General features: G+C 42.1%; 1 protein-coding gene across 1 annotated transcript in view; it reads right to left on the minus strand.

The window, feature by feature from the left end:
- LOC115649077 (cytochrome c oxidase subunit 7A-related protein, mitochondrial) overlaps positions 1-27,805 on the minus strand; it is a 179,466-nt gene that overhangs the window by 23,585 nt on the left and 128,076 nt on the right. Inside the window, exon 5 of the mRNA XM_030557646.1 lies at positions 11,256-11,366. Within this exon, the coding sequence (XP_030413506.1) occupies positions 11,256-11,366 (111 nt within the window). The remainder of the gene's footprint in view (positions 1-11,255; positions 11,367-27,805) is intronic.

Below are 27,805 nucleotides of genomic sequence, written 5' to 3' on the forward strand. Positions count from 1 at the left end.
TGGTTCCTCTACTAACTCCCAGTAAAGTGGCATAAACCCCATTTAGGGGACAGGACTGAATTGGGAGCCCAAAGGACTGTATTTAAAGGAGCCAGAGCTAGGATGGAAGGCCCCAGTAAGGGCAAATAGATTGTTTATCAGATTGTTTAATTATTGGAAGTCTTATTATTATTATTTCTGTGCTAACTGGAATTTCAGTGCAATCAATACAATTTTGTAAAGCATTTCAGTTTTGGAAAAAACATCATCTTTTGAGATTTTCCTTGCCAGCTCCAATCTTGAAGTTATTGTAAAGCTGCAAATCATGTGTAGTACATATGCAACATTGAAAAACCTCATTTATATGTATAAAAGTCATTTGTCCAGTTATTATAGGACTAGTGTATTCAGGTTAAACTTTAGTTTAGTTTATCAGTCTTTTAAACTTTTATAAAATTTTGCCTTACGTCTAAAGAAGCACGCATCAACAAAACAAAATTAAGTCTTTAGACTATTGTATCTTTCCCATTAATAGGATTTTAAATGGATAGAAGATGTCTGTTCACCAATTAGTCTAGATGCAGCTTCATTGAAATCAATGGAGCTATGCCCAATTACAACAGCAGGGAATCTAACCCATAATATTTTCAGGGAAAAAAATCTCTGAAAAAATTGAAACAATAGTTCATTTTGTGTTGCGGTAAGTAACATTAGAACATACTGTACTGTTTCTAAAATTGATGAGCTCAATGAGTGTTTCAGATACCATATCACTGAAACAGCCTCTGCAGTCTGGTCTAGTTAGCTCTCAGGCATGCTGGAAGGCAAGGAGTCACTTTCTTTTTGACAATAAACTTTTTTTAAAAAGTGGTTGCTATGAAAATGAGAAGCTAGTAACTAGCTTCTAGTTCTGCCTTTGACCTATGGGAGGAGGGGGTCAGGCGTTAGTGAAACTTCATTTTTAAGAAATTGGTATTATTAAACAGAGTCTTGGCTTTTAACTTTATTTGGGTAGAGACCTCATTAGACAGATGGAGGTTCCCACTGTGCATGGCATTCCCTTGAATTGCTGTTAGTATCTTGAATATTAACAGCAAAAACATATCCTTAAAAGCACCTCGAGGTTACAAATGTTTAAGAACTTGTGCCAGTTTAAAAGCATTTGCTTTTGGCCTCAGTAGGTGGGCAATAAGATCACATATTAGCTCCAAAAGAATAGGAAAGAAGATAATTACAGTTCTCCTGCTTCTCACAGTACAGTATGGTTCCATGGGATTCGGTGATTGATAGAATCAAAACAGGTTAGCCAGGCGTGTAAAGATATGAACAAGAAAGTGGTAAAACAGCCTAAAACTAGCCTCCTCAATCACTTTCGCAAGGTGAAATAGTTTATTGTCGACGACAAACATAAGCTTTTATGAGGCATTTACTTTTGGAATATAACCCAAGATGCAGACATAGTAATATATGTAAAGCAATAACATGCTACATTTAGACTTAATAACTAAATCAACGTAAGGCATCTCTAAACCAAGATAAGAGTGTCAACACAAGCACGTTGCACCAATTTAATGAAATCGCTTTCTAAACTGATTTATCTAACTTGTTAGTTTCCTATGTAGACAAACCTTAAAGTGACTTTATATGTTTTTCATCATTTCTTTTTTTTGCTAGGCTCTTGGTCTCAATGATATCTTGTTGCAGTGAGTTCCCAGTTTAAAAAAGTGTTGTTTTTTTAAATTTGTTTTCTGAGCTGGCTCTGATTTCACACTGGTGAAAAGATTTACACTAATGTAAAAATAGTTTAATGAGAACAGATTCAGGCCTTCTATTTCGTTTAACAAACTTGAGGAGTTGCAGAAAACAGCTAGTACGATATTGGTACTATGTGAACTCAACAGCATATAGCAACTTGACAAGTCACATGAAATCTACCTAAACAAGTTCACTAACACTCAGCACAGTCACTAGATTCTTATCTCTAGAGCACATCACAATGGGCTTGATCCAAAGCCCACTGAAGTCAATGAGAGTCTTTGCATTTATTTCAGTGGGCTTTGGAACTGGCTCGTAATGCAAAAATATTATTATTATTATTGTGTGTTACCCAGGCCAGAAGTGAGCAACATGCCTAACAATACAGGAGAAAACTGGTAGAAGTATTAAAAAAATTATTATTTGGGTGGCTTAAAACATTACCTTCAAAATATAACACAATCTAAATATAAAAGACTTAGTACTATCAGTATGTGGACAAGTGCTGTAGAGAGCATTCATAAAGGATTACAATGACCTATATTTTTTCCATCTGAACCATAAAAGCAATTTATAGTTAACATAAGACCGGCCATACCAGGTCAGACAAAAGGTCCATCCAACCCAGTATCCTGTTTACCAACAGTGGTCAATGCCAGGTGTCCCAGAGGGATTGAACCTAACGAGTAATGATCAAGTGATCTCTCTCCTGCCATCCATCTCCACTCTCTGACAAACAGAGGCTAGGAACACCATTCCTTACCCACCCTGGCTAATAGCCATTAATGGACTTAACCTCCATGAATTTATCCAGTTCTCTTTTAAACCCTGTTATACTCCTAGTTTTCACAACCTCCTCAGGCAAGGAGTTCCACAGGTTGACTGCGTGCTGTGCAAAGAAGAACTTCCTTTTATTTGTTTTAAATCTGCTGCCCATACATTTCATTTGGTGGCCCCTAATTCTTATATTATGGGAACAAGTAAATAACTTTTCCTTATTCACTTTCTCCACACCACTCATGATTTTATATATCTCTATCATATCCCCCCCTTAGTCTCCTCTTTTCCAAGATGAATGGTCCTAACCTCTTTAATCTCGCCTCATGTGGGACCTATTCCAAACCCCTAATCATTTTAGTTGCCCTTCTCTGAACCTTTTCTAATGCCAGAATATCTTTTTTGAGATGAGGAGACCACATCTGTACGCAGTATTCAAGATGTGGGCATACCATGGATTTATATAAGGGCAATAAGATATTTTCCATCTTATTCTCTATCCTTTTTTTAATGATTCCTAACATCCTGTTTGCTTTTTTGACTGCTGCTGCACTCTGCATGGACGTCTTCAGAGAACTATCCATGATGACTCCAAGATCTCTTTCCTGATTAGTTGTAGCTGTTAATTAAAATGAAGTAATAGGTCAGGATGGACTGCAAAGACTGGAAATACTTCCACACTAGAGATTCATAATATTCAAGACCACCTAATATTAGCATTACAATAAGTATAAAATTGTTCATGGACCATATTGAGCTTATACTACTGTGGACTCTCATTCAAATTGATTCCGAAGTGCTTTACAAATTTAATAAATTGATTGTACAGACTAGACTGCATATAGTGTGTGTGTATGTGTGTGTGTGTGTGGTTTGTGTTTCTTAAAAAAGTGAGTGAGGTAATATCTTTTTTGGACCATCTTCTGTTGGTGAAAGACAAGCTGGGAAAGAGAATCAGACCAGAAAAAGAGCTCTGTGGAGCTCAAAGGCTTGTCTCATTACCAAGTGGGTCCAATAACAGATATTACCTCACTCACCTTGTCTCTCTCATATCCTGGGACTAACATGACTACAACAATACTGCAAATGTTAAAAATACAGACATGCTTTCTCAAGCCCCAGTACTGCAAAGTCATGCCTAGATGCTTAACTTTACACTCTGATGAAAATGCCATTGATCTAAACAGTACTACTCCCATGCTGGAAGTTACCTAGGCCAATTAATCAGTTTGCCTATTGTAGATGTGTAAATATTTTTACTATTCTGTCATCTTGTTATGATTTTTTGTTTTTTTTTCCTGTTAATCACTAAATGTTTGTTATCTTTGCCATTTCCAAATATCATTGTTGTCCAGTTTAAGTTAAATAGTGGCAAAAATACAAATCATCCACTTCTTCTGTGTGGTTAAGAAAAGCAAGATGTGGATCCATAACAATCTTACTTTGGTTATAGTCTTAATTTAATTATTGTATGTCCTGTCCAGCAAGACTCATTTCTTGAAATAAAAGCAGGTAAGCTTTGCTATCAGCACCACAGTACATTTATGAGGATAGGCAAGCTTAAAGGGGTACTATTAAAAAGTTGAACAGAGACTAGTTCACTAGCTTACATTCCTAAGTAGAGCCAGGAGAATTTTGACATTTCTAATTAACATCTTTTTGAGAAATCGCCTGAAAAAAATATTTTTGGAAGATGAAACAAAATTTTGCAACAAATAGTCAGAGCAACCATATCCTTCCCTTCAACAGGAATAGCTAGATGAGACCTATGCCCAAAGAAACTGGGAAAGGCTCTGGAGAAACTGTCCTCCTGGGGTCCTACTTTGAGCCCTTTAGGTTCTTGGTGGCTGATTAGTGGTGCATCCAATAGCAAAGCAATGTTGTGTATCTCCTCATTGTGTATGCTGGCCTTTGACAGTGAAATGTATCTACAACTACCATCAGCCATACTTTAGATGCTGCCCTCTGCTGAAGCACTGAGACATTATTATGGTGCTCAAGAGACCAAAGGAGCACTGTGCAGCATCCTGGAAGAAGGAAGTGGCCCAGGGAAGCAACAGCAAGTCTACAGACGAAGATCCTAGCTCCTTAATACAGAGTCCCTGAGTTGGACCCTAGAGAAGAGGGAGAGGCTGGTTTTCCTCTACTGACTCCCCAAGGAAGGGAAAGTAAAAGTACCTTGTACAAAGGAGGATGAGGGCTATCAAGCCAGGGTAGGCTAAAGGACTGTGACAGAGTCATTAGATTTCTGATGTATTGGAAACTTTATTACGTTGGTAAAGATGGGGACTATAAGCAACCTGGCTGGAGAGATGAGTCATGAAAAAGGGGCAAGCCACCCTAGAGCTTGGAGAGACTGCTGCTGACACAGTTGGAGCTGAAGAGGCTGTTACACCACACTTAGCCATGAGGGGGCCCACTGGCTGGTGAGTAACCCTTACAGGAAAGTCTCAGAATTAGGTTAGATTCACAATTCTAATACTGTGGAGCTAAAACTGATGCATTCGGGGAATCCATTTGTAATGTGGAGCTTTAATAAAGTTTCCTTGATGAACCCAAATAAAGTTTTCTTTGTTGAGGCTCAGGTCACCTACTGCTGATTGGAATTTATAGAACCCCACAGACTTTTTCTTTTAAGCCAAAAGGTGATTTATAGACATGAAAAGCATTTTTGATGCTATAAGAAAGAGTTGTGACACATTCTAGTTAAAAGTTGAACCAAAGGCAAATCAAAATCGATGTGTTTAACTTCGTATCTAAATATTACAGCACAGCTTCACTCCTGCATCTTAAGCTTCTTAGTCAATGTCTGGATTGGAAGCAGGATTTACAGAGCAGTGTTCAAACTGAAATGTGTTAACAGTGGGTTATTTTCACCATAAAATACAGCATGGATTTATTCTGCAGCATTATGAACTACCCTTTATGATTATACCAAAATGCTGATATTTGGGACATAATTATCTCCTGGAAAGTGATTATCCTGTTTATTTATTTGTTAGCTCTGGGATCAGATAAAACCTAAAGCACTAAGAATGCCTTTGGAATCCAAAAAATATTATTGGCATGTCTGGTGGCTCAACATGTGCTAATTTTACCTTTTTTGTATAAATGTTTTTGAATGCTGAACACTTCAGCTCGGAGATGGGAATCAACAGTTCTTCCGCAAGTGATAGAAAAGTGTAATTGTAATCGTATGCGTTGTAACAGCACAGTTTCTCTAATCACACAAACCATTAGATATATAATGTTTCTAAAAAGGTAACTGTAAACGATGTATAAATGAAAACCACTTTTAATAAAATCCCATGAAAGTAAAATATCCTGCCCAATTGAAAGATGAATCTGGACAGGGGAGAGTTGGAGTCACAGTGCCAATGATGTAGCTGTGGGAATTTATGATTGACTGTAGCTCTGCTTAAGAAAAAGCCCTAATGGAGGTGTTATAACAGTTGTAGACAATTAAATCATTTGAATGCCATTGATATGTGTGTGTGTGTGGTCTCCCAGTATTGATACAGTATGCGTTTACCTTAAAGAACATAATGGGAGAACACTTGCATTCTTAAAAAGAACAGGAGTACTTCTGGCACCTTAGAGACTAACAAATTTATTGGAGCATAAGCTTTCATGGGCTACAGCTCACTTCATCAGATGAATAGAATGGAACATATAGTAAGAAATATATATGCATACAGAGAACTTGAAAAGGTGGAAGTAGCCATACCAACTGTAAGAGGCTAATTAATTAAGATGAGGTATTATCGGCAGGAGAAAAAAAAAATTGTAATGATAATCAAGATGGCCATTTTAGACAGCTGACCAGAAGGTGTGAGGATACCAGGAGTCTGTTTTTGAAGCTTTTCTGTTGCAAAATTGCCACCTTTAAGTCTGTTACTGAGTGACCAGAGAGGTTGAAGTGTTCTCTTACTGGTTTTTGAATGTTATGATTCCTGATATCAAATTTGTGTCCATTTATTCTTTCGTACATGACAGAGGGGCATTGCTGGCACATGATGGCATATATCACATTGGTAGATGTGCAGGTGAATGAACCCCAATGGCTTGGCTAATGTGATTAGGTCCTATGATAATGTCATTTGAATAAATATGTGGACAGAGTTGGCATCGGGCTTTGTTGCAAGGATAGGTTCTTGGGTTAGTGTTTTTGTTGTGTGGTGTGTGGTTGCTGGTGAGTATTTGCTTCAGGTTGGGGGGCTGTCTGTAAGTGAGGACTGGTCTGTCTCCAGACAGTCTCCAGACCAGTCACAGTCATCATAGGACTTACAATCGGTATGGCTACTTCCACCTTTTCATGTTCTCTGTATGTATATCTATTTCTTACTGTATGTTCCATTCTATGCATCTGATGAAGTAGGCTGTAATCCACAAAAGCTTATGCTCCAATAAATTTGTTAGTCTCTAAGGTGCCACAAGTACTCCTGTTCTTTTTACAGATACAGACTAACATGGCTGCTACCCTAAAACTTGCATTCTTAGTCATTGTGTAAATGTGAAATGTTGGGACAGTGTAAGTTTAATATATCTTCATTACTGCATGGACAGTAAGTTGAGATGGTTTAGGAGGATACTATGGAGGCAAAGAGTTGATTGGATTATACTGTTTGTTCCATTGCTAATGAGTTGTGATTTAAACATGTCAGGGAGTTACTGTCAGGAAGCAATGACCATGTTCTTCTGAGGAGGAATTCACACAGACCTCCAACACCGTGGTGCCCTCACAGTGATTCTGCATCTTGGGGTGTGGCGGGATGCATTAGGAGACTCTGTATCCTCTGCATATGGCAGAGTTGAGTACCATGACACCCCTGTCTAGGACACTGCAGAAGGGAAGTTTGGGTAAAGGACAATTGCAGGGCAGACATGTGGCAGTTGAGTGAGTGGCCCTTAGATCACAGCTTCTATTCTAGCATAATGACCTGAAGTTATGATCCTGCCTACACTCTGCCTTCACTGGAAACTGATCTGATGGCAGGATATGGGGTCCCAGGATTGGAGGATGCATAAAGGTGGCTAAATGCCACCTTTCTTCTTACCCACTCATGCATTGCACCACACTCAGCTCAGGATCTCAGCCCTTAGGATCAAAGCACTTAAAATACCTTGCTGTTGCAGAATGTTATCTACAGATTGGCTCTTCTAGATAGTATTTTCTTGCAAAGACAGACCATGGGAGTGAGGAGAAGAGTACCAAGTCAGTGGTTGTCATTGAGCACCGCTGGGAGGGAGGATGGGACAATTATAAAGAATTTTCCTTACCTTTAATCTGGGAGCTGAAAGCTGATACCTAACAACAGCTTGATATTAACCTGACACCCAAAGTAATTTGGTAGCAGAGAGTTAGGTAAAAGATGAGGGAATTATTATCTATAGTTGTTTAATGTAGTATAATTTAGTATAAGCAATAGATGCACACAGAATTACAGATAACATTTTTCAGAGTAGCAGCCGTGTTAGTCTGTATCAGTAAAAAGAACAGGAGTATTTGTGGCACATTAGAAACTAACAAATTTATTTCAGTTTGTTAGTCTCTAAGGTGCCACAAGTATTCCTGTTCTTTTTAGATTATATTTTGCAAATTGCCACAAGGCAATGGTATTTAAGCTAACTTCCAAGTAATACTCAGGAGCTGTGGCTAGAGACCTCCAGATTTTGGTCTGCTAAGCCTCAAAGAGAAACTTCTGATATGTTTTCCCCTTGGGGTTCATCAATAAGATACTGCTGTTCCCTCATTCAATTTGGAGTAACAGGTGTTGTTTACTTAGGGCGATAATGTGAGTGAGGCTTTCAAATGAGAGACAAGATGGAAAGTTCCGAATGGGGGCAGATCACAGAATGAACAGTCTGTCTCTCACAGAGGTGAACAATTCCTCACCTCTGCTTAGCCTTGAAAAAAGTTTTTGATTGAAAACGTCCCTCAAAAAAAAAAAAAGAGAAAACAGAATTCACATAAGAACATGATTTGCTGTTGACAAGACTGAGCTTTAAGAAGGTTACAATAAATGAACTGTCTGACACTGGGGCTAATATGGCTTTCCAGATGTGACACTCAGATACAGAAAATATTAGAATTGGAACAAAAATCCAAGACCTGTCTGATGCCCATAAAGTAACTCTCTGAACATCCTAATGCAAGAGACATTCCCAATGCAGCTGGAAGTAAAAAGAAAATCCTATCATAATGACAGCAGCAGATCTTGATATCTTTGAAATTATAATATCAAACTTGAACAAAAGCTCTTAGTAACTATATTTCACAGTAACTCAGAGTAATTCCTCCAAAATAACTGCACTTTTAAAGTCCTCAAACCAGGTTTTTTAAAATATTCTGCCATTAATCTGTTAAAAATACTTTCAACTGGAAGAAGATGGTGGCCAAGACATTAACGCTAAATTTTCAAAGGGACCTCAATACCTAACTGCTCCTGGTTTTGTGTTTGTTTGATATTACAATTTCTGAAATACAGAACCCTGCACTCCTGGTGTAATTACTAGAGGGTTACTCTTTAATTCTGGCCACATTTTCAGTAATGCACTTCCCCCAACAGACCCCATTGAGAACAATGCTGGTGCTCTAGAAAATCTGACTAAAACTTCACCTCTGTAATGCCACCAAAGTTAATGGGGTAACCCAGCATAAAACTGGAGAAATACAGGGGTGATAGCTGTACATTTTAGATATGCCTCTAGAGAGGCAGAGCTGTTCTGGGAAGGACATTAAGGACCCCTACTCTTGTGTCTCCAGGGTAGCTTTGGTGAGTATGATTTTGCTACCCAATGCTCTCCTACCAGTGCTACTTTCAGATGGCATTTGCCAGCATGCACATCTTTGTTCTTTTCAGTTCCCATTGATGTGCTAGGGAGGAATAGGGAATCCTGAGTCAAATAGTGCTGGCTACAATCTAGCAGTGAATCTTCCCCAAGTACAGATTTCTGATCCAAATTTCCAAATAACTTCATCTCTGGCTCTGGAGCTCTTTCAATATCAATGTTAATATTAATGTTGGTTGACAGATTAATCCTCTGTTTGTCTATACTTTCAGATTAGGGACGTACACACCACCAATTTAATTTCAGATCCCTGCTTTCAAACAGGAAAATAATTTGGCTGACAAATACATTTCAGGAGCCTGTGAGTCAGATAATAAGTGCAGAATGTCATTGTTCCAGTCAGGTACACCCAGGAAACAGCATTTAGCAAAGACTTATATAGGCTTTGTATCAGGCATTTACTAAGGAGTCAAAAAGAAATCCATTGAATAGTACTACTTTATTTACTACGTCTCCAATGAATATAACATTTTCTTTCATACAGACAGATAGGCTTTTAATTAATTTGGATTTAAAAGACCTTGGTTCATATTGAGCCCATTTCTATATTGACTAATGTCAGTAGTATTGTGCATCCATTCTGAGTCTGATACTTTGTTTGCAAAACCCACATATTTATTTCTTATTTTCAGAGAAAGCTGTCAGTTATGTTACTTTTATTTATTTATTAGGAAAAGGCCTTGCAGCTGAGCACTCAGAAGAAACCCTACAATTACAAGCACCGTGAATGTTACTTTGAAGAAAATCAAGTGCTTCAAGGCCATATTATGCCATCGGTTTTCAAACAATTTGAAGGTGGGAGTTCTGTTTTTAAAAAGTCTGCCATGATACAGTCATCCATAAAGAAAGACATTTTAATACCTGGTTTCCACGTGTGTGTGGGGTGGGGGAGAGGGAATACCCTAGCAATATTCTTCTCATTAAGTTATCTTAAATACCATTTCATTTTTACTTACATATACCCAGAGAATCAATACATAATTCTCTGGCAAAATCATGTGTATATACAAGTAAATTATATGTTTTAACAATTACTTAGTAAAATAATTATACTGGAATTTACTAAGCAAATCCATAGATTACTTATCACATAATTTGCAATTTTTAGATCTTATTATGCAGTTATAATTTAGAAGAGAGAACTGTGAAGATAATTAGCATTTGATGATAAAGTACGGTAATTCCCAGATATTATACTAATAAGGTATTATGTAGTTAAAATGTTATTTGTGACCCATTATGATTCAGATGCTGGTTTCCGGGGGTCTGAGTTTTATCCCCAACTTTTCTGTTTCTGTGTTCACGTCAGTTAAGGATACATACTGCAGATCTGAATTGAGCAAAACTCTCACTGAAACCAGGAAGAATTTGATCCTTAACTCACCTCAGGTTGCTTATCTATAAAATGGGGGATGATGATACAATGGGTGAGGTTACAAAGAAGTCTAATTTTTTTGCCAGTCCACAAAACATCAGTGGCTCTAACAGCATGCCCCATTATGGCTCTGATTCAGCAAAGTACTTCAACACTCGTGTAAAAAGTTACAGCTCTGATAAGCTCCCCCTACTGGACTCTCTCCAGGCTACTGTACTGGACCCAAACATTAGGTCCTTCATGCTCTTGGCTTGCTAGGCTGGGCAGTGTTTAGGCACTGTTTCTCTGGCTATGGGCCTCTAGGTGCACACCCCAGGTGCAGACCCCACATCTGACACCCCTCTTGGACTGCTTCCTCTCCAGTTGCTCTTGCAATGAAGTTGTGAACCCTCTGATTCCCTTTTCAGGGAATATGCACCTGTGCAAGCACGTAACACTGATTCCCTAGAGGAATTTCTAAACACAAACTTTACTCCTGGGGAAACTACAAGAGATAGCAGATCTATAGAAAACTCACCCCAACTGAGAGTCCTTTGGGTCTTAGTCACTGTTGGACAGAGAGTCCAGGTTTCTTCTGCACCCCTTTTCCTCCTGCCAAGTCCTGTCTTCTGATTCTGGTCTTTCTTTTCTGGAAAACACAAAAGACCTCAGGCTTTATAAGCACAGCTTTGGTCATGAGTCCCTGTGTGAGACCTCATGCCCCAGCCTTGCCACATTCACATGCCCTCCAGACAAAGAAGGTTGGCAGGAGAGAGGGGAGCTAATAAGAGACATTAGCAAATCGATGATCCTTTCTGGAAGTCCCCATTGTCCTGCTAAGACATAGTTTATTACTGATGGTCCTTAATGTCTGCTTCCATTCAGGAGTAGATACCCAGGTGCCAGACTCCTTACCATTAAAACAAGAAGTATGATAAATGAATACGGTTAAAGACAATCATGAGCATATAAACATAGAGTTCATAGCATCATGGTGGAATTCAGATGTGCACATAGACTGGTTCCTAACTGTCACAGTAAGTGTAAGCATGTATGTAGTTCCATTGACTTTATTGCTTACAGATCCAGTTCAACATAGGGAAAATTGCTCCAGGCGGAAATCACTTACACAAATAGGAAGGTAAAGTAACATTTTACCACCTCCTAGGCCTGCTGTGAGGCTAAATTACTGACTGTTTGTATATTACTCTGAAATGCTTAGCAGGTAATTGTAATAGATGTACAAGATGATAGTATAACAATATCCAAACAATCATGTCTTACAAAGTTTGAACAAAATTATCCCTTCCCATGGTGGGGTAGTGGGGAAACCTGCAGAAGGGGGAAACTAATGCAATGACATTGGCAACACAGTAGCAGCTGTGCTGCTGCACTGTAGACACTTACTACAGTGACAAAAGGGATTTTTCCATTGCTATAGTAAATCCACCTCTCTGAGGGATGGTAGATAGATCGATGGAAGAATTCTTCTGTCCACTTAATGGTGTCTACACCAGTGCTTAAGTCAACTTAATTACATCTCACAAGGCATTAAATTTTTCACAGCCCTTAATCACTACTCACTGTAGTAATTAAGCTGACTTCACTTTGTAGTGTAGACCAGCCCTCTGTTACAGGATATGGGGAAACCTACTGTCTCTTCCTGTGTCTTTAGTAGCAGAGACCAAGAAGGGGCATGGCTTTGTCGTGGTGCTAAGCCCAAGGGTTCATATGGAGCCTTAGGTCTAACCTCATGGAGTGACCTCCTTCTGGCAGCACAGCTGGCTTAGTAGCTACACCACCATTGGTCCCCTAGGCCATGGCTGTGCTCTCTTTCCCTGCTCAAAGAGGATGTGCTAGAAACCCCAAACACATGGTGGATCTGTTGCCAGTTCAGAGGTAGGAAAGCATGAGTCATATAGCGGCTACCTGTAGCCATGCTCTTCAGCCACTTTTGACTAGTGCTTGTGTGCATTTGCTCCTTCACTACTATTCTGTGTATTCACTTAACTATGTGTATTAGGCACTGCACAGACATGTAGGGAGAGGCAGTGCAGTGAAGGAGACCTTAACATCGCGTGCAGACTCACTGAGAGAGATTTGGGGCCCCAGTCATGTTTAGGGCCGCACACCCTCCCATTTCACTTTATTTATACAGATGTCTGGGTGGGAGATTAAGCTTGAGTACAATTGTCCTCTCTTTTACTGCTCTCATCAGCCCTGATCCTGTGTAATTGCCTTGTGTGTCTTTTTTTATAGTACGTTTTTAATTTCCCAGGCTTTTTACCTATCATGTGGGTTTGAGTTTGGTTTTGTTATATAATTATATTGGAATGTTACATTATGTTGCATCACTCGATTAAAATTCCTTCTCTCCAATTTTATTTCCTTTCTAGAAATTTCTCATTTACCTGCGTTTTTGAAAAAGCAGTAATACTGCTCTTAGGATATGTAAAAAACTGCACAAGTTATGGAACGCACCTTGCTTTGTGGCACCTATATTGCTACAGGGAAACTGGTCATAACTCTTCTAGTCAGATAACTTCTTTGCTGCAGAGTCCCCTGTTATCAGTTCAAAATCTTCTGTTAGGAAAAAGCAGCATTAGCTGGTGGCCAGCTATTAAAATAATTCCAGCCACTTTTATAATTATGTCTTCTTTTACATTCATTTAACATGTGTTTTTTACCTTGTGCTGGTGTGTGGTGCTTTGTAACTGTGATATTAAAAAAGCCATTAAGACTTACAAAAGAGAACCATTTATTCTATATCTGAATTGAGTTAATCAGTTAATTCTATTTTTTGATAGTCTTTGGAACGAATTCCCTACTGGAACAGCCCTAAGAGCCTGTGTTACTCAAGTGATTCTACAGTATGTAATATGGCTGTCATGAACGCTGTTTCTAAAATGAATTTGTCACCTTTTCATGCCTATCTGAAATCTATCTTGACAAATATTATAGTTAATGGAGAACTGGGTTCTTTATAGTAACAAATCCATAGGGTAACGTTAGGTCTAGCAACTTAAATACCTACATGTGCCTTGTAACATGCCTGTGCTATACATTACTTGGTCTAATAATGCATGCTTAGTTTATAGCTTAATTAGTGTTCTTTACAGTCAATAATAGTCAGTGTACCTAACCTTTTCATGGAGCTCTTTACAACCTAGTTTATTTAAATGAATTCTGTTTTATCTGAAAAACTATTCTGATCATATCAGAGCAGATAAAGGAATTGTGCATTATTGTGCTCTGATCTTGCACTATGACCTGTTTTGCAGTCTGTTGAGGACTGGTAACAGTCCATGAGTTGTTTAATGGAGTGTAAAACAAATCACTTCAGCTTCAGGAATAAAAGTGCATAAATGGCTCACTCTAAAGGTTACTCTCTTAATCTCGGATGTTCCAAGAATTGCCCCTTCTGATAGATGGATTAAGGCCAAGCCTTAAGGGATGTAAACTGAATTATAATCAAGCAAAATCTGGACAGTTTCAGTGCTTGCAGATGTGCTGTATCCTCACCAGTTATCCAATCTAATTTCTTATATAACCTGTTAGTTCATTGCTAACTGTGCCCCACATATGCTCTTTCTGTCCCTCTCTCCCCCCTTCATTGTGACTTCAGGACTAAATACTGAGCCAGGATTGCAAAGTGCAAAGCAGCTCAGCAGTGATGAGAGAAAACAAAGGAAGACCTGTTACAACAGCTCACATACTCATACACAATTCCTTACATTCTCCCCTACTTAAATTGTAGATCATTCTTGGACTGTTGTATAGAGGGTAACAGGCTGACAATGTACTAGATATTTATACATACGAGCGTTCGGAGTAAACAGCAGCATTTATTGAAAGGATTTGAAGTGGTTTTGTCTCTAGTTTCTAAGGTAAATGTTCTGCCACTGAGATAAGGATTTCTTGTTAATTCAGTGTAGTACAACATTAGCCAGGCACTACTATAATATGGCTACTTAATGCCATCTGAAAGCATTCGAGTGCAGACACTTACTACAGCAACAAAGGCTTTTTCCATCACTGTAGAAATCCACCACTGTGAGGTGGTAACTAGGTCAACAGAAGAATTCTTCTGTCAGTCTAGTTGCACCTACACTCTGGGGTAGTTTGACTTAAATTCCAGGCCCTCTGCAATGTAGCTAAGTTGACCCAAATTTTAGGTGCAGCCACCTAAGGCCTGCTCTAATTCACATTGTCAAAAGTGACTTTAAGTCACTAAAGGCTAGATCCACAGAGGGATTCAGACAGCTGCCTAACAACCACTCAAAGCTCCTACATCTAAAATTTAGTCTATCAAAGCCCCTTGCTCACCTGCCTTCTAATCCAGTAGGAACCTCAGTTTCCACTGATAAAATCTCCTGGCAGCTTAAAAATCTGACAGTGAGCATGTGCACAGCTGCCTAAATCCTGATTCCTGGCTCACACCTAAATCTTGCTGGAATCCTCAAAGTAGGCATTCTCCTGGGGATGCTTCTGCTTCCCAACCCCCGCTCATCCTATAGGCTAGTGGTTAGAGCCATAGGCGCCAACTCCATGGGTGCTCCAGCCCTAGAGCACTCACAGAAAAAAATTAGCACTCAACAGCAGCCAGCTCCTCCCCCTCCCCACCAGCACCTCCTGAGCATTGATCAACTCCTCCCTCTCCCTCCCAGTGCCTCCTGACCATGACAATCAGCTGTTTCATGGCATGCAGGAGGCACTGGGGGGATAGGGAGGAGCGGGGACAGGATGTGTTCAGAGGAAGGGGTGGAACTGGGTGGGAAGGGGTAGAGTGGGGTGAGGACTGTGGGAGGGGCCCTGGGGCAGAGCAAGGGCAGGAAGATGTGGGGCGAAGTGCGGGCTTGCAGGAAGGGGTGGAGTGGGGGTGAGGGTTGGGAGAGAGCAGGGGTTTAACACCTCTGGGCAAGGAGGAAGCTGGTGCCTGTGGTTAGAGCACTCACTCAGGATGTGGGAGACTCAACTTCAAATTCTGAGAGGAGCAGAAACTTGAACTCAGATCTCCTACTTCTCTGGTGAGTGCCCTAACCTCGGGCTATGGAATATCCTGGGTTTGGGGTCTGTCTTAGTCTCTCCCCTGTTGAAGCTCTTCCATTTTGCTTAAAATACTTGAATATTCATTGGAGCAGGGACTTGAACCTGACTGTAGCACATCCCAGGGGAATGTTCTAGCCTGTAGGCTGTTGGGTAAAAGTTGATATAATCACCACTTCTGCCTCTGTTTTTGTGAGAAAGGAGTGACTTGACACAGGTGCTCAACTCCAGGCAAGGGTTCATGGCTGTAAATCTCAAGTGAAGATTGATGCCTCAGTCCCTGAAAGAGAAGGGGCTTAAGTCACACCCATCTCCACAGCATTTCCTATTGGCTAGCTTAAGGGGCTCCCTGATCAACTTGTTGACTTTTTCAGATAGATACATTCGTAGGCATCTATGCATTGTATGGGGAGCGTGGTTGCCTAACTCAGGCTGAGAATTCCACTGGACAGCAGGATGCCTAGAATTAGGCACTGCAGTGACTAACTCATGTCCCCTTTGTGGCACTAGCACTTAGGTTCCTAAGTCCCATTGGCTTCTAGAGACTTAGGGCTGGTCTACATCAAAAAGTTACATCAGCATAAGTATGTCTCTCAAGGTTGTGAAAAATCCACATGCCTAAGTGACATAGTTATACTGACCTAACCCTTCATGTAGTCAACGCTTGGGAGAGCTTCTTCTGCTGACATAGCTCCCACCTCTCGGGGAGGTGAATTAACTACACCGACAGGAGAACTCTCTCACGTTGGCTTAGTGTCTCATTAAAGTGCTACCGTGGTGCAGCTGCGCTGTCTCAGCGGTTTAAGTGTACATTTGCCCTTAGTTGAACCAGCCTAACCCCTGGTGTCGACAACACTAGATCAACAGAAAAAAATTTCTGTCAACTTAACTACCACCTCTCGGGAGATGGTATAATTGCACCAATGGGAGAACCTCTGCTGTCAGCACAGACAGTGTCTACTCTGAGCACTAGAGTGGCACAGCTGTAGTGTTTCCAAGCCTTTAGGCTCCTAAGTACCTGTGACACTTTTGAAAATGGAACTTATCCATCTAGGGCCTGGTCTACACTACGCGTTTAAACCGATTTTAGCAGCGTTAAACCAATTTAACGCTGTACCCGTCCACACTATGAGGCCCTTTATATCGATATAAAGGGCTCTTTATATCGGTTTCTGTACTCCTCCCCAACGAGAGGAGTAGCACTAAAATCGGTATTACCATATCGGATTAGGGTTAGTGTGGCCGCAAATCGACGGTATTGGCCTCTGGGCGGTATCCCACAGTGCACCACTGTGACTGCTCTGGAAAGCAATCTGAACTTGGATGCACTGGCCAGGTAGACAAGAAAAGCCCCACGAACTTTTGAATTGCATTTCCTGTTTGCCCAGCGTGGAGCTCTGATCAGCAAGGGTGGCGATGCAGTCCTAAATCCAAAAAGAGCTCCAGCATGGACCGTACGGGAGATACTGGATCCGATCACTGTATGGGGAAACAAATCTGTTCTATCAGAGCTCCGTTACAGAAGACGAAATGCCAAAGAATTTGAAAAAAATCTCCAGGCTATAATACAGAGTCCACAGCACAGTGCTGTGTGACAAGTGTAATGGAAAGCCAAAGAATCAAATGGACGCTCATGGAGGAAGGGAGGGGGTACTGAGGACTCCAGCTATCCCACAGTCCACAGCAGTCTCTGAAAAGTATTTGCATTCTTGGCTGAGCTCCCAATGCCTATAGGGTCAAACATATTGTCCGGTGTGGTTCAGGGAATAGCTCGTCAATTTACTCCTTGCCCCCCCCCCATGAAAGAAAAGGGAAAGAAATCGTTTCTTGACTTTTTTCAATGTCACCCTATGTCTACTGAATGCTGCTGGTAGAAGTGATGCTGCAGCAGTGAAGAACAGTATCCGCTCCTCGCCCCACCCTGGTGGCAGATGGTACATGCTTGATAACTGCTGAATACCCCTGGCTGGCCTCAGGGGCACCTGGGTAAGAATAGGAATGATTCCTGGTCATTCCCAGTAGATGGTACAGAATGGCTGGTAACCGTCTTCATCATAGCCACGGGGGGCTGAGCTCCATCAGTCCCCTTCCTTTCTAGTGTAAAGAAAAGATTCTGTACTGCCTGGACTATCATAGCAGCGGGATGCTGGGCTCCTCTCCCCTGCACCGCTTAATGTCCTGCCTGGACTGTCATAGCACCGGGAGGCTGCCTCTCCCTCATTTTATCTCACTAACAAGTCACTGTTTCTTATTCCTGCATTCTTTATAACTTCATGACACAAATGGGGGGGACACTGCAGCGGTAGCCCAGGAAGGTTGGGGGAGGAGGGAAGCAACGGGTGGGGTTATTGCAGGGGCACCCCCAGTGAATAGCATGTAGCTAATCATTTCTGCAGAATCTGACACAGAGCAGCTGTACTCTCTGCCCCAAATTCTAGGCAGGACTGACTCTATTTTTAGAAACCATAAAGGAGGGATTGACTCGGGGAGTCATTCTCAGTTTTGCTTTTGCGCCCCTGGCCAACATCAGCCAGGGGCACCCATGATAGCAGCAGACAGCACAGAAGGACAGATAACCGTCATCTCATTGCCAAATTACCCTGGCAGCAGATGGTACAGAACAACTGGTAACCATCTCTGCTATCATGCAAAAGCAAATGAATGCTACTGTGTAGCGCTGGAGTATTGCCTCTGTCCACGGCATCCAGTACACATACGGTGACTGTAAAAAAAAAAAAAAAAAAAAAGCTGAACGGGCTCCATGGTTGCCGTGCTATGGTGTCTGCCAGGGCAATCCAGGGAAAAAGGACGCGAAATGATTGTCTGCTGTTGCTTTCCCGGAGGAAGGAATGACTGATGACATTTACCCAGAACCACCCACGACATTGATTTTTGCCCCATCAGCCACTGGGTTCTCAACCCAGAATTCTAAGGGGCGGGGGAGACTGCGGGAACTATGGAATAGCTACGGAATAGCTACCCACAGTGCAACGCTCCGGAAATCGACGCTAGCCTCGGACCATGGAGGCATATCGCCGAATTAATGTGCTTAGTGTGGCTGCGTGCACTCTACTTTATACAATCTGTTTTATAAAACCGGTTTATGTAAAATCGGAATTATCCCGTAATGTAGACATACCCTAAGTTTCCAGCCTCACAATGCTGAGCAGAGCATCACCTAAACCCTTTTAAGAATCTGGGCCTAAGCAGCCTTCCCACAGTCTCACAGAAAATCACTGACAGACCCAGGATCTGCTGAGTGCTTTAACCCACAAAACATCCTTCTCTGAATGAATAGTTTCCCCCAATCGACAGCCCACATCCCTTCTTTTCATGGACCATCTAGCTGGCAAAATATTTATGCAGGGGCTGATTTCATCTCCCTATAAACAGACTGGTTATACTATCATTTCTACACAGGGAAGCAGAACCATTTTGCAACTGCATGTGCAAAAAATATAAGGGGTGCCTTAGAGCAGGAGTGTGGCTACAAATTCATTGTTCAAACAACTGGAAACTGTATTCCTCAATGTATCCATATAAATGCACTATCTTACTTTATATCAAATTTGACCTGCTCTCATAATGGAAGAAAGGATATAATCTCTCTCTCCTGGGGCCAGCATACACTGAAAGCCTGACTAACTGAAAATGGCTGGTCCGTCACTGGAAAGTCATCTTGCAGAGTAAGTGAATGCTCCTTAAATTAGATATGCATAGCTCTGTGTACTCCACAATTAAACAATTACATCTTTTGATCACTTGAGGCCTTGAATATGCGTGTATAAGTGGTGATCAAGCCAGCAGCAGTGAACCAATGATCCTACATGCTCTATTCACAGAATGCAAGGGAGAAAAGCTTATACTCACTGGAAAAAGGGAGACTTCAAGGTGACATAAGATGAGATGCTTTCAAAATTTCTCAAGAGACTTTTTTTTAATTACCACTGGTCAGTTTATTTATAGGCTTTGCTTTGTTACATCAGAGTGTCTGAGCACCTCTCAAACATTAATGAATTCATCTCAAACACCTTCCCTAGAAAGGGAGTCAAAATTGTCCCCATTTCATAGACAAGAAATTGAGGTTCAGAGATTAAGCACCATGTGAAGGTTACACAACAAGTCTTTGGCAGAGTTGGAAATAGAAATTAGATCTTTTTAGGGCTCAGTTTAGTGCCTTATTTCTTTGCCTTCTTAACAGAACAAAGCATTTAAAAGTTCAGCTATCTAACTACATAACACAAAACTAGAATTAAGCAAAGAACTTAGGCAAAACCTAATAAGCACCTGAGCATGTGATTAAAGCAAGCATACTGAATTTGGGAGAGCCAGGTTTTTCTATGGAGAATGAGGAGTGAGGGAAAAGCAGATGGGAGTAAACTACATTTAGTACTCAATTTTGAACTCATTGAAGTCAACGGCAAACTTCCATTGACTGCAATGGTGCAGAATCAGGCCTATAATGAAGAAGGAATGCTGGGCTAGGGAGGGTCTCAATTTACATTTGCTGAAAAACCCTATCATATGACGTAGTCTATGTTTTAATGCTGAGACTTCTGTTATATAAACCATGAGAAGTGAAGAGATATTCACAATTAAAGATGAAACACCACAGCTTCCTGACATACTGAGTGATATTCTGACCTTACTAGAATCAATGCAAAACTTCCATTGATTGCAATGAGGACAGGATTTCACCCACTGGTTTTAACCTGCCTTCTTGGCCTAAAGTACATGTTGCAAATATAAAATCAATCAATATTTGAATTACTAAGCAGACTGATTGGCTAATATCAAATCAACATTCACCAGCAGTTAACCAATGGTGGTATCTGAGGCCAGGTATACATAACAGACTGATATGGTGTGACTAGGATCCCAGGAGATCCACATTGAGGTTACTCAATTAGGATGAACTGCAAAGATTGAGGCAGACAATCCCCAAAACTAGTGGCTATTCCAATACTTAGATTTACCAAACCAGCACAAAACAGCTTATATAATATCGTACTGGTTACCCAGAAGCCAACAATACAATTCTCTTAAAACAACCCAGCCTCTGGTCTCCACCCAGAAACCTGAGTCAAATATGAGGATTACTGAAAATCTTATTCATCATATAAGAAAGTTCTACCAATCCCAAAGGATCAGGCAAATTACCTCCCAGTTTAATGAATATTCCAGATCTTACCTAAATACATGCTTACTGCCAATTCTTATTAACTAAACTATAATTTATTCAAAAAAAAGAGAGTATAGGTTGAAAGATCAATATACATACAGACATGAGTACAGTTCTGAGATCAGATTCATAGTAGAGATGGTGAGCTTTGTAGTTGCAATGACTTCTTTCAGGATTAGCCCATAGGTTATAGTCCAATGTTCATATTCAGGGTGATCCAGATAGGACTGGAGATCTCAGTCTTATGACTTAAGCTTCCCCTGCATGGCGCATCAAGTACATCTGAGATAAAAAGGATCAGGACTCAAAGGTTTTTATATAGTTCCTTTTTTTCTTTTTCTTTTTTTTTGGTGGCTTGGTATCCGTAGGCGAACAATAGGCAATCAGGGAGACTCTGAAGGAGACCTGTTTCCTAAGCATCACTGGTAACTAGATACAGGGATTAACATAAGGCAATTGTCTGTTTTCCACCATTTACAGGTAATTTGCTATATATTTCCAAGACAGATGAATACATTAATATCACTATATCTAGAATTAATTTAAGAAACAATATTTCTTAATTAACAGAATACAGCATAGTCATGGTCTGTTTGACTGCATTATTAACCTCTAACAAGACATGAGTTCACACATACAATTAGTGTGACCTCTAATTTCTAACAATATAGGGTTGCATTTCAAATTTCTAGCCTATCTACCACGGAATGGCCCTAATTACCATTCACATACTTTTCTAATATGTCTCTAAAGGTTGGATCTGGGTCATTTATCCTGCACAATGCTTGACCCTTTCTGGCCATGTGTCACACTTTGTATAGGATTAATTGCAGTTATATAACAGTGGTAGCAACAATGATTTGCATGGTCATAGTCTAATCAGATAACGTCACATATGTATATAACTATATCACTCAGGGGTGTGAAAAATCCACACCTCTGAGCAACGTAGTAATATCAACCTAACCTCCCTCAGTGTAGACAGCACTATGCCAGCAGGAGAGCTTCTTCTGCTGACATAACTACTGCTTCTTGGGGAGGTGGATTAACTACGAAGTTAAGAGTGTCTTCACTAAAGTGCTTCAGCGGCGCAATTGCACTGGTGCAGCTGCACCGCTATATGTGAAGACAAGTCCTGGGGTCATTCCCTATTCTAAATACAGGGAAATACTGTGGAATCCCAGGTGTCAATGTCCAGTAAATGTTTGCTTTTTAAGCTCCCTATGTAATGACCCTGATCATCCATTTATCAACAGTGTCTGAACACACAACAACAAAGGATAGACCTCTGTCACTTGAGCTAATGGAGTAACTCCTTTGCAGCAGCAGTAGTGGGCTAGCATCCTGTATGTAGGCTGGTCTTTCTCACATTGCAAGCCTGTTAAATCTAGGTAAATCAAAAGTTAAAGGTATAAAGGATGCAGCTTGTACTTAATTTTGCTCATTTGTGTCACAGCAGACCACAATAGCCAGGGATCAAAGTGGTTTACAATCTGTGACAAAGGATGAAACGGCACTTCAGGCTCACCATTCCTCTTTATCTCACAGTACTTTTAATACCATTGTAGTTCTGTAGTAATGGTTGTGACTTTTGTTCTCATATTCCAGTGGTTCATCTAACGACATCTTGCTGGACATAGCAAAACTAAGTGTGTCTCTTGTCTCCTTTTGTGTATGTAACAACTTTTTGGCATATGCCCCCTGGAAACATCCATGCATATCATCCTGTCAAATACTGCTTGCTAGTGTCTTGATCTGGGCTTGGACTGATCTAGAAATTATTCTGAAAACAAAACCAATATGAGAGATGAAATGTAGCAGAAAGCAAAGTGTCAGCGTTACCTATGTAAATGGGGGAGGTCAGAGCAGCTGGTGGAGCGGAGCAGTTTCTGAGGATGGCTGGAGGAGCAGAGTGGAGCGGCTGGTAAAGTGGAGCAGTTCGTGGAGAAGGCGGAAGCAGAACCCACGGAGAGGCAGGGCAGTTGGCCCCGGACCATGTAAGGTGCCCCTTTCTACCCAGGTTGGGGGGAGGGACCTCTACAGATAAACTCTCGAACTCGGGGGTGGCATTGACCAGAGACTTTTGGGTTGTTGGACTTTGGGGTGATTGGACTTAAAACCCTAAGGGGAAAAAGGACAGTGCCAAACGTACTTGGAGGTGGGTTTTTGTTTATGGTTTGTGTTATAACCCTGTTTGTGGTGTTTCTCCAATGGGATGCCTCATTGATTCCTTCCTTTATTAAAAAGATTTCGCTACACTCAGACTCCGTGCTTGCGAGAGGGGAAGTATTGCCTCCTAGAGGCGCCCACGGGGGTGTGGTATGTGAGTGTCCCAGGTCACTGGGTGGGGGCTCGAGCCGGTTATGCATTGTGTTACTGAAATGGAACCCCTGGATACTGAACCCGGCCCTTGTTGCTGCCAACTCAGAGGGGCAGAAGGGTTACATTTTTGGGGGCTCGTCCGGGATACCTGGGTCAGTACCCCTCGCAAGCACCTGTTGAGTGTTCCACTGTATTGGGAAATAATTGTGTTTATATTTTGAGGAAACTACTGTTTGTATAATGGCTAATATGTCAGGTTTGTTGGGCCCCAGTCCTGCAGCCTCTAGCTCAGGGGTGGCAGACTCAGCCTATGATTGGGCAAAAGCACTGGGGCATATATTGGAAAAGATTGTGTTGGCCTATGCTACGTCGAACTCTTGTCGTAAGTTAAAGTTATTTGATGGGGAAGAGGAGTTTGAACTCTGGTTGGAGCATACTACTGAAATGCTGCGGGAGTGGGCCGTACCCGATGTAGAAAAGCGACGATGTCTAATAGAGAGCCTTAGTGGCCCAGCATTAGATGTAATTCGCACCTTGAAGCTCACTGACCCTGAGGTCAGTGTGAAGGACTACCTAGAGGCCCTTGATAATACCTTTGGGAGCGTAGAGGGCCCTGAGGACAGTTACTGTAAATTCATTAATTCCCGACAGCAAAGGGGTGAGAAAATTTCAGCCTATATACAGAGGCTGGAGAGACTACTTCAGAGAGCTGTTATGAGGGGAGCAGTGACTGCTGAGCAGATGGATCAGACCAGACTGGCTCAAGTTGTAAGAGGGACTCAGTATTGGAACCCAATCCTACTTCATCTCCGACTAAGAGAACGGCAGGAACATCCCCCAAGTTACTCCCAGCTGATAAAGGAGGTCAGGGAAGAAGAAGAAAGGCAGGCGGCCAGCGAGTGTTGGGAAGCCCAAACATTGGAACCAGCCAGCACGACGCCACCGCCAATGGCCCATGTACTGATGGTGAGCACCACAGAGGAACTTGCCCAACAAATGCAGGTCCTGACAGAAAGGATAGCTGAGCTGCAAAGCATCATTGACCGAGCTAAGATTTCCAGGAATAAGGAGACTCAGACTGTGATGATAGAGAAGTCAGTATCTAGAGTCACCGTCCCACCTCGCTGAATGGTGAGAGGACAATTCTTTTGCTACCGGTGTGGTCAGGATGGGCACAGTGCTGCTAACTGCCATAAGGAAGAGAACCCCTCCTTAGTATATGAAAAGCTGAGGATTAGTTGGAAGAGATCCAGTAGATGCCAGAAGGTCCGGGGACGGAGACCACCTAGGCCTAGAAGATTTGAAGATTCCCCCAGAAGAGAACATCCAGCTGGGATCCCTGCAGGACTGATAGGGCCTCGAGCAGAGGTCATGGTGAGGATTGAAGGGGCGGAGTGTAAAGCCGTGCTTGACACTGGATCTCAAGTGACTATTATATTTCAGTCATTCTACCAACAGATGCTTAGGCACCTGCCCATACAGCCACTGACTGGCATTGGTCTGTGTGGCCTCAGCATGGATGAATACCCCTATCAAGGGTATGTCATAGTGCACCTGGAATTCCCAGAGGAGGTTGCTGGGGTAAAGCAAGAGGTAGACACCGCTGCCTTAATATGTCCTGACCCGAAAGGGACCTCTGATGTGTCTGTGCTGATAGGGACCAACTCCAGCCTCTTCAAGGTGCTCGCGGATTACTGCAGACAACAGGCTGGGGACCAGTACCTGAGTACCCTGATGATCCATACACTTTGTGCTGAAGCCTATAGGAAAATTGAGAGAGCTAAAAAGGAGACATCTGAGTTACCGATTGGGGCACTGAAGTACATGGGTACAACCCCCTTAGTAGTGCCTGCAAGGACGGAGCAAGAAGTACTTGTCATGAGTACCAGGCTGAAAGGCAGTAAAGGGGCATTAGCAATGATAGAGCAGCCGGCTGAAGGAGAGCTCCCGGAAAGAGTGCTGGTCCCCAGTGGAGTCATAACCCTACCTGCTGAAGCCCAGGAAAAGGTGACTATACTGATTACTAATGAAACAAGTAGAGATGTTGTTGTGAGGCAAGGACAAAAGATAGCAGACCTCTTTGAGCCTGAATCAATTGTAAAACCCCAGTGTGAGACTCAAGTGCCAACAATAGACCCAGCAAAGTTTGACTTTGGAGATTCACCATTGTCCGAGGAGTGAAAAGATCGCCTAAGAAGGAAACTTTGTGAAAGATCCAAGGTGTTCTCATTGCATGAGTGGGATGTGGGATGTGCAAAAGGAGTAGAGCACAACATCAGACTACATGACTCTTGACCTTTCAGAGAGAGATGTAGGAGGCTTGCTCTCTCCGAGATGGAAGATGTGCGACAACATCTTCAAGAGCTGGATGCAAATGGCATCATTACAGAGTCCCGCAGCTCATACGCCTCACCCATTGTGGTGGTCCGTAAAAAGAATGGGAAAATCCGGATGTGTATTGACTACCGCACCCTAAACCACCGTACTGTGGTTGACCAGTACACAATGCCTAGAGTTCAAGATGCCTTAGACTGTTTGCTGGGAAGCCAGTGGTTCTCTGTGTTGGATCTTCAGAGTGGATACTACCAGATCCCTCTGGGTGAAGAAGATAAGGAGAAGACAGCCTTCATCTGCCCATTAGGGTTTTATCAGTTCGAACGCATGCCCCAAGGGATTTCTGGAGCACCTGCCACATTTCAACATCTTATGGAGAAAGTTGTGGGAGACATGAATTTACTGCAAGTGTTAGTTTATTTGGATGACCTGATTGTGTTTGGAAGAACTTTGGAGGAGCATGAAGAAAGACTTCTTAAAGTGCTTGATAGGCTGGAGGATTATGGTTTGAAGCTTTCAATTGACAAATGCCAGTTCTGCAGGACCTCGGTGAAGTATGTGGGGCACATCGTGTCCCAAGAGGGTGTGAGTACTGATCCTGATAAAATAGAAGCACTCACTACATGGCCACGTCCAAGCAACTACAGAGAACTCAAGACCTTCCTTGGATTTAGTGGTTATTACCACAGATTTGTGAAAAACTATGCTACAATTGTAAAACCCCTCAATGATCTTACCAAGGATATCAGTCCAGCAAGGACAAATCTAAGACCAAGAAAAAAGGGCCTTCCATGCAGAGACACTATGGCCCCTTCGAACCCTTTGGGCCACGGTGGGATGAGAGATGTGAAAGGGCTTTTCAAGAAATCATTACTTGCCTAACTCATGCCCCAATCCTAGTATTTGCTGACCCAAGCAAGCCATTTATCCTGCATACTGATGCCAGTTTGGAGGATCTGGGGGCAGTACTGTACCAGGAGGTGGAAGGCAAGCGTAAACCTGTAGCCTTTGCCAGCCGAGGACTGTCTGATAGTGAAACCCTCTATCCCACCCACAAGCTGGAGTTCTTGGCCTTGAAATGGGCCATCACTGAGAAATTTCAAGACTACTTGTATGGGGCTCAGTTCCAGGTGTGGACAGACAACAACCCACTGATGTATGTGTTAACAAGTGCTAAACTGGATGCTACAGGGCAAAGATGGGTGGCCGCTTTGGCTAGCTATGACTTCAGCATTCAATATCGATCAGGGAGAAGCAATGTAGATGCAGATGCATTGTCTAGGCGTCCACAGGCACCACGACTTGCTGTGATACCCACGGATGGAGTGAGAGCTATTTGCAGTGTAAGTCGCCGAGAGCCGGAGGCCCATGAGATCCTTCATGGATGCGTTGCTGAAACTTTGGGCCTACCCCCTGAATGCGTGCCTTCTGCTTCAGTAAACTATATTGCTTTGGACCAATCTCCCTTGCCCATGCTCAATACGGCTGACTGGCAGGAGGCCCAGCTGCAAGATATTGACATTCGTGATACGCTACTTGCCAAAAGAGAGGGGCAAGGCCCAGCTGAGGTTGTCCCACCTACCCCAGAGGGCAAACTACTATTGAGAGAATGGACCAAACTAAAACTGATTCAGGGAGTGCTATACCGCACGACCACAGACCCTCTACAAAAGCAACAGAATCAAGTAGTGCTGCCAAAAGATTACAGAGCCCTGGCCATGAGGGCCCTGCATGATGACTTTGGACATTTAGGGATGGAGAGGACCCTGGAACTTATCCGCAGTAGATTCTATTGGCCACAGATGGCTGAAGATGTTCGCAGGAAATGTGAGACCTGCGCGCGATGTGTTCAAAGGAAAACTCTGCCCATGAGGGCTGCATATCTGAAGAACATCACCAGCAACAAACCTCTGGAGCTGGTTTGCATTGATTTCTTGTCGTTAGAAGTGGACAAGAGGAATATTGGGAACATCCTAGTAGTGACCGACCATTACACGCGATATGCGCAGGCATATCCCACACGTGATCAGAGGGCCACCACTGTCGCTCGAGTACTGTGGGAAAAATACTTCTCAGTTTATGGATTCCCAGCCTGGATACACTCGGATCAGGGACGAGATTTTGAGAGTCACCTTCTGAAGGAGGTGCTGAGGATAGCAGGTATTAAAAAGTCGAGGACAACGCCTTACCACGCGCAAGGTGAC

This window comes from Gopherus evgoodei, chromosome 3, assembly GCF_007399415.2.
Source record: "Gopherus evgoodei ecotype Sinaloan lineage chromosome 3, rGopEvg1_v1.p, whole genome shotgun sequence".
Taxonomy (NCBI): Eukaryota; Metazoa; Chordata; order Testudines; family Testudinidae; genus Gopherus; species Gopherus evgoodei.